Raw genomic sequence first — 18,475 nt, 5'->3', positions numbered from 1 at the left:
TCAAGAACTTCTTGACATAAAATCTAGATAAAAATAACAATCTGTTTTTGAAAGCCGTTCTCAGTGTTGATAATAAAAATGATTTATTTTGAAAAGATATACCTAGATTTTTGCAGCATTCTAACAACTGACATTGCCTTACCGTTGTCGAACACTCTTTCTATAGTTCGGATAAATTTCAAGTCTTTAACATAAAAAGTAACAGTAATAAAAAAACAAAAACAGAAACAAAAAACATGCTGATAACTTCTACTGCGATGAACGTTCCTTGAGAAACAATAAAACCTTTAGAAATGTGTTTTGCTGGGAGTGGTTTCATATTGTCTACGGAATTGATAATAAGGTATGTGATGTTAGACCAGAACATTTAGAATTAACTTCAATTTTATATTCTTATTGTCATATGCTGTATGTAAAACATGTTATACCATACTGCTGGTTTACATATGGAAATAGTGATAATATATAATTTATTGTCTTTCAGATAGATCCTGCTTTCTGCCTTGACTGTATATAGAAGATCACACATGTCGGAGACACTGATGAGAAACGTTTGAAAAGCGTCCATTTAACGTCGACCACGCGCTGCCCTTTTGATTACATGAAAATACGTTGATATGCTCTACAAGTGTGCCTATTCACATCTTTACCTCTTGTACCTGTGGTTATCGTTCTACTTGCACGTTGTGGTGTTGTCCGCTGGGGTCGGGGATACCGTGCGGAAACATTTGTCCAATGTCAGTGTTAGTAAGAATTTAAACCAATATGTTATGCAAAATTCATCAAGCGTCTTTCAGTTACACGAGTCACCTAAAAAGCGTATACACGAATGGACCAATAATGAGTTTTTCAGGAGGACAAAGTCAAATAAGAGATTGCAGTTGCTCAATGCGTTGGAATCGAACGTTCTTTTCGGCGTAGCCGACAAACGAAGTCCGCTCCATCAGCGAGTGTTTGTGTATGGTCACGACGACAGATTAGCAATCGACCCATCCCGTGTAAAACATTATCCTTACTTTAACATCGTACGACTTTTGGGCGGTGGTGTCGGCTGTACCGGAACGCTCCTCACGCCGACTTACGTCCTTACGGCCGCCCACTGTGTCCACAATGGCGACACTTTTAAACCGAAACTGGGATTGCTCAAAGTTTTTATACCGCATAGCCATGGAGATCTGGTGCGTTTTATCAGTAACATTAGCGTTCCGTCACAGTGGGGTAGGGCTGGTGCTAGTGCTAAACGTGCAAAGTATGATTATGCAGTCTTGCATCTAAATCTCGCCGTATATGGCCGCCATGATTTCATGCCTCTGCACGTGCCGAGCCAAAGACTTATAAATGAAGACCTGTACTTCCTCGGGTTTCATTACGACACGGCATCCATGGCTAAAACAAAATGTTCAGAATCTCTGAAACATCTCATGTACGGAAATAATGTCCTGTTGAGTCAGTGTGATTCCAGTGTTGGCAATTCTGGAGCGACACTCTTCTATGAGAACCCCCGTACGCGCGAGAGGAAAATCATAGGCTTGGTGTCCAACACGGCCGACTTAAGAAAATCAAACCGTTGGTACCGTGTGACCTATATCACCCTGCTCACCCCAGACAAGATCAAAGACATCTGTGACTTGGTATTTCCGGAGGGGATCGAGTACAATGTTTGTCCCCCGTTCACGTATCGAAAGCAATCACGTGATTCCATCATATGGTAGACATGTGACTCAGGATATGGTCACGGCCATCTGTGACATAAGCGTGCAGTGCATTCGTAGAAAGTTAGGTACTTTATAGTTAGTTTTTAGCAGTTGTTGTTCCTGATAAATGATAAATTCCTGACACTAGCTTCATTTTGACTTTTCAAACATTCCTTAAATAATCCTAGTCTGACAAGGATAAGGACCTGTAAAGTTGGAGGACAATAGGTGTTTTAGCAGTTTTTACTCAGAAACAAGAGGGCAATTTGTAATTGAACTAGCCAGGAAAACACTGGACAAAGACATATAAACACCATGGGGCCGCGTGTGCTTATAGAATATGATTAAAGAACACTGCTATCTTCACGTGCTTTATCGGGTTTATTTATCATTTAAAGATCACATTATGTTAACCATGGTTACTATTATAACTAGAGTGATAACTGGGATTAGTTACAACTGTAATCCTAAGGTCTAGCATTAATGAGGAGCGTGGGAATAATTTTTCGCCTCGTACGTCATACATAGAGGCTCTTACATAAGTGTTGATGTAGTGTCATTTACCGAACAGGTTCAACGATTTTATATGTCCCAAGTCAAAAGTGAACGACAGACATTGTCATCCTTCAGTTCATTTTCTGAAATAACGTTAATATCATAATAGGGAGGTTTATACTTGGAAGGCTGAGATCTTCCTTGAGATGTGTCACTAGACATAGCATCAGAAAGGCTGGCCTTCTTGTTTTCACTTCCTAAATTGTCTTGTGATCTCGAGGCACATCCACATGTCCGGTAAACGTTAAAAAGTTCAGTAATTTTACGCTGTGTTTAAAGGGCTAAATATTTCGTATCAAAACATGTACTTAAAAATAATGGCATATGTAGGAATCAGTGCTCGAACACCTCCCAACAATAGCAAGAAATTTATTGACCACGTCCATCGTATATCCCTACCAGAATTGGAAATAAAAGACACGACAGACTCTTCTACAACAGCTGCTTATTTCAATGTTTTCCTACAACAAAACCAACGTGAACAGCTTTCCATCAAGTTGTATGTTAAACATGATGACGTTAATTTCCCTATTGTGAATGTTTCATTTCTAGATAGCAACCTTCCTGCATCCCCAACCTGTGGTGTTTACATGTTGCAGTTTATCCGATATTCAATGGTCTGTTCACAATGTATCACAATTTGCATGCATGAGGACGTCAACTGACAGACAAACTCGTAACACAGGGTTTCAAAAGATGCAAGTATATGAACATTATGGAGACGTTTTACGGTCGTCACAGTGATATCATTGAGAAATATTCTATCTCTTTGAGCGACTTGAAGGTGGGCGTGTTTGATGCTCGTTACTTTGTCTGTTGGTTCCCTTGTTGTATACCTTGTTTTCATTTGAGAACGTGACATTATTTACTTGCATTGACCAAGAGTTATATGACGGGTGCTATCGATGAAACAGAAGACGCTTACTCTTCCTGAACACCTGATTTTATTCTCCTGATACTTTATCAAGAGTCTCTTGTCCCTTTAGTTCATATCTTGTCATAGTTTTATTGAATTTGAGTTTGGATTATATGCTGAAATGTTTGTATGTTTCTAACTCAAAAAGTATAAATCTATATTTTATTTTCAGTTATATTCCATCTGAGATAAAAACAGATCATTGTTTAGTTTAACTTCGGAAGACGACTCGCTCAGTGTATAGTTTGTTGTTGCGCAAACACATCAAATTGTATAGTATAGCGTTCAGCGTAGGCTTACATGGCACTTTAATTGTCCACTAATTTTCTAATAATCCTTCTTGCCTACACACGTTGTATAATAACGATAGCGATGATAGCGATCAACTGTCATGCTAAAGTCAACCTCCGACCGGAATGTCGAAAGTAGGCGTGGTATCTGTTGTCAAATCCGTCACATCCAACCCAAACTTATATACATCTGTCATACATATTTGACCGAGTACGTTATCTCCATGGTAAATTGCCATTTGTGTATCCCTGTTTCTTCGCATTTTTCAAACAGAGCCTTCCTTGTTTTAGTTTGGAAGGTGGCGGGGTATTTTTCAGATTGATTCACGAGGTGATGACTTTTTCATTTGTTTTTCTGTTTTGATGTTTTGTTTTTAATTTCGACAGGTTCCAAAAATACGTTCGCGAACTCTTTCATGATGATACATTGCTTTACAAGCTTATTTCCCTAGCCCTTCCCAAAGGATGTGCGGATGGTTGAATCTAAAGGGGTTGGCTCCGGGGAACTGTCCTTAAATGTTTCACAGCAGAAATTGGAAGGTCAGTATGGTTATGGTTTAATGAGGGAATTTTAACTCTCTCTTGGGAAAAGAATACATTTCAACATCGAAAAAAGATGATAAAACCAGCTTGAAGAACGAGGTTTAAAGCTTGGTGGAGAACTTGTGGAAAAAGCGATCGTGGTAGGGTTTTGCGCCCCGCAAATCCGAGTTCAGCAGACGGATCCTCAACATTTTGTTTCAAGTTGTCAAAATAAACAACATCCATAGCCTCAAGAAGATGTGCTAAGTCTGATAGAAAAAAGGGAGATTAATGTTTTTTGTTTTGCCAACTGTCAAAAAAGGTCATGATTGTCCAAAATTGATAGAACTGGGCGCTTCTTTTCAAGGAATGGAATGAAAATTTCCTTGGTCCATCAAAGAAACAGTTCACTAATAATACAGCTAATGTCTGTGGTTTCCATCATCCATGTTTCTGGAACATCATCTTTAATGTTCCCTTGAAAACGTCGTTGGTGGTGTTGCCCAAGATGCTGAAATCGCAATGAACAAAGTAAAATTCCCATTAACAGTAACCTGCGTTTAATAACATGTCTTGTGCTTTTTCGAGTGAAAACATTCTTGGGTGATGAAAGTATTCCTGAGAACCCGGATTCATCACACTTGGATGATGAAAGTCTTCCATAGAACCCGGATTCATCACATTTGGATGATGAAAGCCTTCCAGAGAACCCGGATTCTTCACATTTGGATAATGAAAGCCTTCCAGAGAACCCGGATTCTTCACATTTGGATGATGAAAGTCTTCCAGAAAACCCAGATTCATTACACTTGGATGATGAAAGCCTTCCAGAGAACTCCAGATTCATCACACGTGGATGATGAAAGCCTTCCAGAGAACTCCAGATTCATCACATTTGGATGATGAAAGTCTTCCAGAGAAGCCAGATTCATCACACGTGGATGATGAAAGCCTTCCAGAGAATCCAGATTTATGACACTTGGATGATGAAAGCCTTCCAGACAACCCGGATTCATCACACGTGGATGATAAAAGTCTTCCAGAGAACACAGATTCTTCACATTTGAATGATGAAAGTCTTCCAGAGAACCCGGATTCATCACATTTTAAATTTCTGCTTGGGTTTTTGTCGACGTCCTGTAAAGCTTTATCTAGCAAATCAAAGTATATATCGATATGATTCTGTGTCAGCGGTGACCGACATCCCTCCGAGTGTCATTTAAAAAAAATTGAAATTAATTTATCTGATAGACTTTCAAGTATGAGAATGAATGTTTGAGACTCTTTCCAATACACAATTTCCGCCATAATCTTTTTTATGGATTTTCTGTCTACAGGAAGGCCACAAATTACCATAAATGGATATAATCAATGATTGTGGACTCTTCTTCATCCGTTTAGGTTTCTTGAGAATACATGCTTTTTGGCTTGTCTGAACCTATCAATTTAAAAAATACTAAATCAGGACATTTGGATTTGTAATTTGCCTATTATTATATTTTCCTCTCGGATTGCAGAGATCAGCTTAATATTACAGTTAATAATCTTTTCGTGTATTTCATCAAAATTTTAAACCATAAACCATTGAAATTATCTATAAGATCTTTTAAAAATTGTCAAAATAATCTTAATGCCCCATTTTGCCTGACATTTCTAATTCTGATTTTTTAAATGTGAAATATGCTATATACACATATGACATTATTTTTCCTATAAAGGACATATTTTGCAATTAATGTTACACCTTTTTTTCAAAGAAATTGAGCCTTTAGGGAAACGAAGTTTTTTCCAAACTATTGTCTGTATCGTTGTAATTGGTTGTAATCACCTGCTCGAATTAGGATTATCGCCCTTGTGAGGGAGCTTTTTTGGTTAGAGTTAGTAAAGATCCAATACACCCAACAGTCAACATGCACGCTAAAGAAAGGAATTTGAGAAATGAGAACAAAATTTTTAAAAGTGTTCGAGCACTGGTCCTGTTCAAGCACTTGTCATGTTAGTCTACCATAGCGTGCTTCAATGTTAGACAAACTACCTCCGGAAACCCCACCATATCACGGCATACTACCCATAAAGAATCTACCGTAGGGCAACTGCTCATATAGACACCATATCTACAGAAACTCTAGCATAACGCTGCTGATAACCTGTTAATGTGGACACAGTTTTCACCAAATTTCTACCGTAAGATAGGCTTGTATATCTTAACCAGTGATATTCTACCAAAGCATGACTTCTACATTCAGCACCTATCCACGAAGATCTACCCTAGCGGCCAGCTACGATCTATTGGCACCCTCCAAGATGTTATCATACCATAGCGTGACTTCTACATTCAGCATCTATCCACATGGATCTACTTTTTAGCGGCCTGCTACTATAAACACCCTACCCTATGATATCCTACCATAGCGTGACTTCTACAACCTGCACCCTATCCTCACAGATTTACCTTAGCGGCCTGCTAAGATAGACACCCAATAATATCCTACCATAGCACGATTCCTGCAATCGGCACCCTGTTCACACAGATCTACTTTTTAGCGGCCTGCTAAGATAGACACCCAATGATATCCTACCATAGCACGATTCCTGCAATCGGCACCCTGTTCACACAGATTTACTTTTTAGCGGCCTGCTAAGATAGAAACCCAATGATATCCTACCATAGCGTGACTTCTACAATCGCCACGACTGTCAACACTGCGGATGTTTAGTGGTGCACTCCTTCTACTACAATGATTGACTCTTCCTCCCACGCCTTATGTGTTCTCGTTAAAGCCCAACAAGTTATAATCCGTACTTTAGTGTAGCATCTCCCGTTGACAGGAAGGAAGTGACACCAGGTACAATTTATCTGTAATTTAAGAAAATGATAAGGACACTATAATGAGTGTGAAATGACGCATGTAGCTTTGTCAATACGGCAACAGCTCCATTGATCGGCATATATCAGCTCTTAATGGACATTGCTCTAACACGCTCGTACTGGTATAGGAAAAATAGGGTAAGACGTAGCAATCAAACTCATTAATCAAATCCGTGTCGGTGTGACCGACAATGATATGTTTTTATCAAACCGATTAGCAGAAGGGTGTTACACCTTTATAATTAGGTTAGTGTAACGGGACAAATCACGAAAGACTTAAGTAGAAGTTTGAGCGAACACTGTTATTCTAAGAAACGTCAAGGTGCAATTCAGGATAAGAATAGAGAAATGCTGTTACCAACACCAACAAACCTATAGTGTCCTGTCGTATTGTTGAACAATCCAACTAATCAATGTCACGTTCCTAAGTGAGAACAAAGTTAACAACAATGGAACCATCAGGCAGATACGTCCATTTCCTTATCGCAAAAGTTAAAATTTAAAATTTCTAAATATTGGAATGTCATGATACTGTAATTTTCCCTTAATAGTTACCAACTTGCATCTTTTTAATTAGCAGTACGCAGTTTCTCGGTGTGGCCATCGGTTATATTTTTGTTCATTAGATTACCCCATTATAAAGTTTAAATTTAAATGATAAATCCTAGCTAAAACTGGTCTTGTCATGTTTAAGTGGACAATATGGGGTTTTATTATTTTTTTTATCAGAATGATATATTTGATTTGCATTTGAGATTACTATTTGGGCAGTATCGAATATGTGTCTACACACCAAAAACTAGCTTTACAGGAAGTGAGATTTCCTTACTGGTTACACGTGGTCATGTTGTGAAGGCGTTTCGAGTTGGAATTTCGCTGAAATGTAGGTAATTTGTTTCCAAAATAGTATAATCAATTGTAAGACATGTGTTTAGAAATGTGTTTCTTCTATAAAGTTGAGTTAGTAACAATTTTTCATCTACTCCATTTTCATTTTTTCTGTTATTAATGTAACTGTTATGTAGTTTATAAAGATATTTACATGTAAAGGTGTATTTTTCATAATCAGTTTGCTATACCTGTATATCTCAAACATGACCTTTGATTTCAGGAAAAATGCACATTGACTGTTTCCTGTTACGTAAAAACATGTTTTGAGTTTGTATATTAGCTGTCGACATATTGAGAAAAAAGTCCTCTTATATCAAATCAGCTGCATATGTAAACACCGTAGGTTGCGGAAGCAAATTGACAATAGGAACTCATCACGCTTATCATATAGCTTGATAAAAAACATTCCCTGTTAATTTCTTTTTAGGAAAAGATCAACATATGCTGCTGTGGTAGAATAGTCTGTCATGTCCTTGATTTCGAATTCAAGTGGGCATAAAAAACAAAATACCAAAAGTCGGTTGGAAGATCTTTCCGTCAAACTCGACGAAGATATTGTCAGCCAGAAATTCAATCATTTTGACAAGTTCATCATCGGTATATTTCTTCTTGACTTTAAAATAATGGCGTGCTTTTGGTTTGGAACGGGGTATGTTGAAATACAACTAGTATTACCACAATATACAACCAGTTCCTTGGTGCGTTGCATCACCATTTTATCGACCCAAGTACAACATTTAGTAACGACAAATATTGCCATGCGTAACTTTCAATCAGTACATTTTCTGCCATATAAAACCTTCATTCTGAAGATATTAAGAGTTTTGACGCATAAATAATAATGATAGTTCCTGACCGATATTGTGGCGGTGTCTGACAGTAATGGAGAATTAAATGAACGACCTGCCACAGCTTAGTTCGGCTTCCGACCAAGATCACGTAAGAACAGCAGTCACGTAGCGGGGAGCGACGGGGTGTTCCGAAAGATCAATGAAATGGCGCTATGGACAATTTGACATTGTTTAGAAAATTATCTTAAAGAAATCCTAATGCGTCAAGGAAATGGCGGAAGGGACAATTTGACATTGTTTAAAAAAGTATCTCTGAGAAATTCTAATATGTGAATGAAGTGGCGGTAGGAAAATAATGAGTTTAGAAAAATAATATCTACAAGCAATTCTAATACGTCGAGGGAATGACGGTGGCGTCAGTACGATAACGAGTTTAGAAAACATTTATTTCTAGTTTGAGACATAATCCAGTGTGAGATTGACCAACGCAACATTGAAAGCGTCATCTATAAATAGACGTAACAATTATTGCAACATTCAATTTTATCAAGTACTAAATAGGAAATAGAAAGAAAAGGCCCATAGGGCCTGTATCACTCAGTTAGCTTTACTTGGCTGAAACTGTGTCATTAACAACTTAAGGGAAACGGAATTCTAAATATCCAAGCACACACCACACAACATAATTATTCTCCTATTGGATCCCAACCCTTTTAGCCAAATTTCAGAACAAATCATTCATACAGGTGTTTAAGTTTAAAGAATTTGCTTCATTTCTAATATTAGGCCCTAGACAAACTAATTTTACAAAAATTGTTTTCCTTTGACCAAAACTGCTTCAGATCAAATTTAAAGAATTTCCTCCAATGAGTCCTGTCCCTCCTGCCAAAGGGGCCCCAGACCCACTGGTCATTAAAAATTGATTCCCTTTCACCAAAGAACGCTCCAAAGTAAATTGAGTCAAAATCCAACCATGCCTACAGGAGTAGGGTTTTAAAGAGTCTGTTCCATCTCCCCTATAATAGGCCTTGCCCCTCCTGTCAAAGGGTGTTGAGATGCACCATCTACACCAAAGCAATTCTTTCACCAAAGAATGCTTCAGACCAAAGTAGGAATTTAAAGAATTCGCGAATAATACCATATTGGGCCCATTATGTCCTAGGGGTTTGAGACCAATCGTTTATACAAAATGGATTACCTGCACCCAAGAATGGCCCAAAGCAAATTGGGCAAAATCTAGTCATCCATAAAGGAGGAGTAGGATTTTAATGAATTTGCTGTAGTTTCCCTTATTGGGCCCCTTCGGCCTCAGGAGACCAATATCCACTGTTTATTCAAATTAATTTTCCTTCACCATAGGATGTTTTTGACTAAATTTGGGCAAAATCATGGCAGAGCAAAATTTCTCACTCGTCAGTTTGTCTTTATTTGTAAATTTTCACTTGTTTGGGAAAATATATATAATTTGGTCTCATTTAACTTCTGGTTAAGCTTTGCAGCCCAATTTCAATCAATCACTCCCTCGATAACATGACAGCGAGATGACAGGAGAAAAGCAGTCGTAGACAAGAGGTAGAATTCTGTCTGTAGGTGATTTATATAATGTATCCCCTATAAACAGGTGGTGTTATTAGACAGGTGGTAGATATATATCGGTAGTGATAATTGACAGGTGGTAAATATAGACAGTTGGTAATATTAGACAGGTACTAGTAACAGACAGGTGGTACTAGTAATAGACAGGTGGTAGATATAGACAGGTGGTAGTTATAGAAAGGTTGTAGTTATATGCAAGTGGTAGATATAAGCAGGTGATAGATATAGACAGGAGATAACTGTATACAGGAGGTAGATATAAGCAGGTGTTAGATATAGACAGGTGGTAGTAGTACTTGTGGTGTATATACGTATGGAAGGTATGTAAAGGTTATTGATCCCCAGGTAATACTAAAAGACAGGTGGTAGTTAAAGACAGGTAATACTAATAGACAGGTGGTAGTTAAAGACAGGTAATACTAATAGACAGGTGGTAGTTAAAGACAGGTGGTGGTATTAGACAGGTATTACTTATAGACAGGTAGTAGTTATAGACAGGTATTACTTATAGACAGGTAGTAGTTATAGACAGGTAATACTAATAGACAGGTAGTAGTTATAGACAGGTAATACTAATAGACAGGTGGTAGTTAAAGACAGGTAATACTAATAGACAGGTGGTAGTTAAAACAGGTGGTGGTATTAGATAGGTATTACTTATAGACAGGTAGTAGTTATAGACAGGTGGTGGTTATAGACAGTAGTACAAATAGACATGTAGTAGTTATAGACAGGTGTTGGTATGACAGGTGGTAGTTTTAGACAGGTACTAGTAATATACAGGTGGTAGTTTTAGACAGGTACTAGTAACAGACAGGTGGTGGTAATAGTCAGGTGATAGTTATAGACAGGTAGTAGTTATAGACAGGTAATACTAATAGACAGGTGGTAGTTAAAGACAGGTAATACTAATAGACAGGTAGTAGTAATAGACAGGTGATAGTTAAAGACAGATGGTGGTATTAGATAGGTATTACTTATAGACAGGTAGTAGTTATAGACAGGTGGTGGTTATAGACAGTAGTACAAATAGACATGTAGTAGTTATAGACAGGTGTTGGTATGACAGGTGGTAGTTTTAGACAGGTACTAGTAATATACAGGTGGTAATTATAGACAGGTAGTAGTAACAGACAGGTGGTGGTAATAGTCAGGTGATAGTTATAAACAGGTAGCAGTAACAGACAGGTGATAGTTATAGACAGGTAGTAGTAATAGACAGGCAGTAGTTATAGACAGGTAATAGTAAAAGACAGGTAGTAGTTATAGACAGGTAGTAGTAATAGACAGGTGATAGTTAAAGACAGGTGGTAGTTATAGAATGGACGTAGTAATAAACAGGTGGTAGTTATAGAATGGTAGTAGTAATAGACAGGTGATAGTTATAGACAGGTGGTAGTTATAGAATGGACTTAGTAATAGACCGGTGGTAGTTATAGAATGGTAGTAGTAATAGACAGGTGGTGGTTATAGACAGGTGATGGGTATATATAAAAAGGTGTCAAGTCCCTCATTGACAGGTGGTAGGTACAAACAGGTTGGGATAATAGACGGGTGTTGAGGCAGCTATATTTACCCTTATTTGACAGGTGTAAGGTGTTCTGTGTAGAAACCCAGAAGCAACTACCATCCATATGATTTAAGGAATAGATGCAACTGCCGGGAGACATGATTATCATCTGAGAGTTCAAATCCTCATTGTTTCAGCTCAGTCATATTAAATTTCATTGATTAAATCATGACTGCTCATTCACAATATTTCTGTCTGTCACACACTTCATGAATGGGATGCAGTCGACTGGGCCTAGTTTAGATGAGGTTGCTTGCAGCTGTTCAGACAACTGACATGCTCTCCACGTGCGATAACCACACATTGTTACCTCTTTCAGCTTTGCGGGGGTGTTGTAACTTATATACTGACAAAGCTGTAAAACAGATTGTGAAGAGAATAAATGGATTATGTCGAAAGCATGCTTTAGAAGAAATAAATGACAGGATCACATCCCATCTATCTCAGATTTGTTCAAAATGTTTCAAACTAAGAAAGACAATTTTATTCAAATCGTTGTAATTAAAGACAAATCATGTACATAATTACATTTTTGTGTCAGACAAGCCCTCTATAACTAATGATGGTACTTTGTATACACTGTTTACTGTTTATAACAAAGGTACTTTGTATACACTGTTTATAACAAAGGTACTTTGTATACACTGTTTATAACAAAGGTACTTTGTATACACTGTTTACTGTTTATAACAAAGGTACTTTGTATACACTGTTTACTGTGTTTATAACAAAGGTACTTTGTATACACTGTTTATAACAAAGGTACTTTGTATACACTGTTTACTGTTTATAACAAAGGTACTTTGTTTACACTGTTTATAACAAAGGTACTTTGTATACACTGTTTATAACAAAGGTACTTTGTATACACTGTTTACTGTTATAACAAAGGTACTTTGTATACACTGTTTACACTGTTTATAACAAAGGTACTTTGTATACACTGTTTATAACAAAGGTACTTTGTATACACTGTTTATAACAAAGGTACTTTGTATACACTGTTTATAACAAAGGTACTTTGTATACACTGTTTATAACAAAGGTACTTTGTTTACACTGTTTACTGTTTATAACAAAGGTACTTTGTTTACACTGTTTACTGTGTTTATAACAAAGGTACTTTGTATACACTGTTTATAACAAAGGTACTTTGTATACACTGTTTATAACAAAGGTACTTTGTATACACTGTTTATAACAAAGGTACTTTGTTTATAACAAAGGTACTTTGTATACACTGTTGATAACAAAGGTACTTTGTATACACTGTTTATAACAAAGGTACTTTGTATACACTGTTTATAACAAAGGTACATTGTATACATTGTTTATAACAAAGGTACTTTGTATACACTGTTTATAACAAAGGTACTTTGTATACACTGTTTATAACAAAGGTACTTTGTGTTTATAACAAAGGTACTTTGTATACACTGTTTACTGTTTATAACAAAGGTACTTTGTATACACTGTTTATAACAAAGGTACTTTGTATACACTGTTTACTGTTTATAACAAAGGTACTTTGTTTACACTGTTTATACCAAAGGTACTGTGTATACACTGTTTACTGTGTTTATAACAAAGGTACTTTGATTACACTGTCTATAACAAAGGTACTTTGTATACACTGTTTATAACAAAGGTACTTTGTATACACTGTTTACTGTTTATAACAAAGGTACTTTGTATACACTGTTTACTGTTTATAACAAAGGTACTTTGTATACACTGTTTATAACAAAGGTACTTTGTATACACTGTTTACAAAGGTACTTTGTATACACTGTTTATAACAAAGGTACTTTGTATACACTGTTTATAACAAAGGTACTTTGTATACACTGTTTATAACAAAGGTACTTTGTATACACTGTTTATAACAAAGGTACTTTGTATACACTGTTTATAACAAAGGTACTTTGTATACACTGTTTATAACAAAGGTACTTTGTATACACTGTTTACTGTGTTTATAACAAAGGTACTTTGTATACACTGTTTATAACAAAGGTACTTTGTTACACTGTTTATAACAAAGGTACTTTTTATACACTTTTTATTATAAAAATTTGGATACACTGTTTACTGTTTTTAACAAAGGTACTTTGTTTACACTGTTTATAACAAAGGTACTTTGTATACACTGTTTATAACAAAGGTACTTTGTATACACTGTTTACTGTGTTTATAACAAAGGTACTTTGTATACACTGTTTATAACAAAGGTACTTTGTATACACTGTTTATAACAAAGGTACTTTGTATACACTGTTTATAACAAAGGTACTTTGTATACACTGTTTATAACAAAGGTACTTTGTATACACTGTTTACTGTTTTTAACAAAGGTACTTTGTATACACTGTTTATAACAAAGGTACTTTGTATACACTGTTTACTGTGTTTATAACAAAGGTACTTTGTATACACTGTTTACTGTTTATAACAAAGGTACTTTGTATACACTGTTTATAACAAAGGTACTTTGTATACACTGTTTACTGTGTTTATAACAATGGTACTTTGTATACACTGTTTACGGTTTATAACAAAGGTACTTTGTTTACACTGTTTACTGTGTTTATACACTGTTTACTGTTTATAACAAAGGTACTTTGTATACACTGTTTATAACAAAGGTACTTTGTATACACTGTTTATAACAAAGGTACTTTGTATACACTGTTTATAACAAAGGTACTTTGTATACACTGTTTATAACAAAGGTACTTTGTATACACTGTTTATAACAAAGGTACTTTGTATACACTGTTTACTGTTTTTATAACAAAGGTACTTTGTATACACTGTTTATAACAAAGGTACTTTGTATACACTGTTTATAACAAAGGTACTTTGTATACACTGTTTATAACAAAGGTACTTTGTATACACTGTTTATAACAAAGGTACTGTGGATACACTGTTTACTGTTTATAACAAAGGTACTTTGTATACACTGTTTATAACAAAGGTACTTTGTATACACTATTTACTGTGTTTATAACAAAGGTACTTTGTTTACACTGTTTATAACAAAGGTACTTTGTATACACTGTTTATAACAAAGGTACTTTGTATACACTGTTTATAACAAAGGTACTTTGTATACACTGTTTATAACAAAGGTACTTTGTATACACTGTTTATAACAAAGGTACTTTGTATACACTGTTTACTGTGTTGATAACAAAGGTACTTTGTATACACTGTTTATAACAAAGGTACTTTGTATACACTGTTTATAACAAAGGTACTTTGTATACACTGTTTAAAACAAAGGTACTGTGGATACACTGTTTACTGTTTAACAAAGATACTTTGTATACACTGTTTACTGTGTTTATAACAAAGGTACTTTGTATACACTGTTTACTGTTTATAACAAAGGTACTTTGTATACACTGTTTATAACAAAGGTACTTTGTATACACTGTTTACTGTGTTTATAACAAAGGTACTTTGTATACACTGTTTATAACAAAGGTACTTTGTATACACTGTTTATAACAAAGGTACTTTGTATACACTGTTTATAACAAAGGTACTTTGTATACACTGTTTATAACAAAGGTACTTTGTATACACTGTTTAGAACAAAGGTACTTTGTATACACTGTTTATAACAAAGGTACTTTGTTTACACTGTTTACTGTTTATAACAAAGGTACTTTGTATACACTGTTTATAACAAAGGTACTTTTTATACACTGTTTATAACAAAGGTACTTTGTATACACTGTTTATAACAAAGGTACTTTGTATACACTGTTTATCACAAAGGTACTTTGTATACACTGTTTACTGTGTTTATAACAAAGGTACTTTGTATACACTGTTTACTGTTTATAACAAAGGTACTTTGTATACACTGTTTATAACAAAGGTACTTTTTTTACACTGTTTATAACAAAGGTACTTTGTATACACTGTTTATAACAAAGGTACTTTGTTTACACTGTTTACTGTTTATAACAAAGGTACTTTGTATACACTGTTTATAACAAAGGTACTTTGTATACACTGTTTATAACAAAGGTACTTTGTATACACTGTTTACTGTGTTTATAACAAAGGTACTTTGTATACACTGTTTATAACAAAGGTACTTTGTATACACTGTTTATAACAAAGGTACTTTGTATACACTGTTTACAAAGGTACTTTGTATACACTGTTTATAACAAAGGTACTTTGTATACACTGTTTATAAAAAAGGTACTTTGTATACACTGTTTATAACAAAGGTACTTTGTTTACACTGTTTATAACAAAGGTACTTTGTATACACTGTTTATAACAAAGGTACTTTGTATACACTGTTTATAACAAAGGTACTTTGTATACACTGTTTACTGTGTTTATAACAAAGGTACTTTGTTTACACTGTTTATAACAAAGGTACTTTGTTTACACTGTTTATACCAAAGGTACTGTGTATACACTGTTTACTGTGTTTATAACAAAGGTACTTTGTTTACACTGTTTACTGTTTATAACAAAGGTACTTTGTATACACTGTTTATAACAAAGGTACTTTGTATACACTGTTTATAACAAAGGTACTTTGGATACACTGTTTACTGTTTATAACAAAGGTACTTTGTATACACTGTTTACTGTGTTTATAACAAAGGTACTTTGTATACACTGTTTATAACAAAGGTACTTTGTATACACTGTTTACTGTGTTTATAACAAAGGTACTTTGTATACACTGTTTATAACAAAGGTACTTTGTATACACTGTTTACACTGTTTACAAAGGTACTTTGTACACTGTTTATAACAAAGGTACTTTGTATACACTGTTTTCTGTTTATAACAAAGGTCCTTTGTATACACTGTTTATAAAAAGGTACTTTGTATACACTAGTTATAACAAAGGTACTTTGTATACACTGTTTATAACAAAGGTACTTTGTATACACTGTTTATAACAAAGGTACTTTGTATACACTGTTTATAACAAAGGTACTTTGTATACACTGTTTATAACAAAGGTACTTTGTATACACTGTTTACTGTTGATAACAAAGGTACTTTGTTTACACTGTTTATAACAAAGGTACTTTGTATACACTGTTTACTGTTTATAACAAAGGTACTTTGTATACACTGTTTACTGTTTATAACAAAGGTACTTTGTATACACTGTTTATAACAAAGGTACTTTGTATACACTGTTTACTGTTTATAACAAAGGTACTTTGTATACACTGTTTATAACAAAGGTACTTTGTATACACTGTTTACTGTTTATAACAAAGGTACTTTGTATACACTGTTTACTGTTTATAACAAAGGTACTTTGTATACACTGTTGATAACAAAGGTACTTTGTATACACTGTTTACTGTTTATAACAAAGGTACATTGTATACATTGTTTATAACAAAGGTACGTTGTATACACTGTTTATAACAAAGGTACTTTGTATACACTGTTTACTGTGTTTATAACAAAGGTACTTTGTATACACTGTTTATAACAAAGGTACTTTGTATACACTGTTTACTGTTTATAACAAAGGTACTTTGTATACACTGTTTATAACAAAGGTACTTTGTATACACTGTTTACTGTTTATAACAAAGGTACTTTGTATACACTGTTTATAACAAAGGTACTTTGTTTACACTGTTTACTGTTTATAACAAAGGTACTTTGTTTACACTGTTTATAACAAAGGTACTTTGTATACACTGTTTATAACAAAGGTACTGTGGATACACTGTTTACTGTGTTGATAACAAAGGTACTTTGTTTACACTGTTTATAACAAAGGTACTTTGTTTACACTGTTTATACCAAAGGTACTGTGTATACACTGTTTATAACAAAGGTACTTTGTATACACTGTTTATAACAAAGGTACTTTGTATACACTGTTTATAACAAAGGTACTTTGTATACACTGTTTACTGTTTATAACAAAGGTACTTTGTATACACTGTTTATAACAAAGGTACTTTATTTACACTGTTTACAGTGTTTACAACAAAGGTACTTTGTTTACACTGTTTACTGTTTATAACAAAGGTACTTTGTTTACACTGTTTACTGTTTATAACAAAGGTACTTTGTATACACTGTTTACTGTGTTTATAACAAAGGTACTTTGTATACACTGTTTATAACAAAGGTACTTTGTATACACTGTTTACAAAGGTACTTTGTATACACTGTTTATAACAAAGGTACTTTGTATACACTGTTTACTGTGTTTATAACAAAGGTACTTTGTATACACTGTTTATAACAAAGGTACTTTGTTTACACTGTTTATAACAAAGGTACTTTGTATACACTGTTTACTGTGTTTATAACAAAGGTACTTTGTATACACTGTTTATAACAAAGGTACTTTGTATACACTGTTTATAACAAAGGTACTTTGTATACACTGTTTATAACAAAGGTACTTTGTATACACTGTTTACTGTGTTTATAACAAAGGTACTTTGTATACACTGTTTATAACAAAGGTACTTTGTATACACTGTTTACTGTGTTTATAACAAAGGTACTTTGTATACACTGTTTACTGTGTTTATAACAAAGGTACTTTGTATACACTGTTTACTGTGTTTATAACAAAGGTACTTTGTATACACTGTTTATAACAAAGGTACTTTGTATACACTGTTTATAACAAAGGTACTTTGTATACACTGTTTATAACAAAGGTACTTTGTATACACTGTTTATAACAAAGGTAACAAAGGTACTTTGTATACACTGTTTATAACAAAGGTGTTTATAACAAAGGTAC

At 34.6% G+C, this 18,475-nt stretch overlaps 1 protein-coding gene across 1 annotated transcript; it reads left to right on the top strand.

Annotated features, from left to right (window-relative positions):
• The first annotated feature begins 617 nt into the window (after window positions 1-617).
• Window positions 618-1,712, top strand: LOC132549236 (serine protease 23-like). Its single transcript, XM_060213151.1, has one exon. It carries the CDS (start codon window positions 618-620, stop codon window positions 1,710-1,712), a length of 1,095 nt encoding a protein of 364 aa, XP_060069134.1.
• The last annotated feature ends 16,763 nt before the right edge of the window (window positions 1,713-18,475 follow it).

The sequence above is a fragment of the Ylistrum balloti genome, unplaced genomic scaffold, assembly GCF_031769215.1.
Source record: "Ylistrum balloti isolate Yb309-2 unplaced genomic scaffold, AGI_CSIRO_Ybal_v1 Utg370052, whole genome shotgun sequence".
NCBI lineage: Eukaryota > Metazoa > Mollusca > Bivalvia > Pectinida > Pectinidae > Ylistrum > Ylistrum balloti.
Note: the sequence above shows the minus strand (reverse complement) of the source record. Positions and strands in the feature narration are given on the sequence as shown.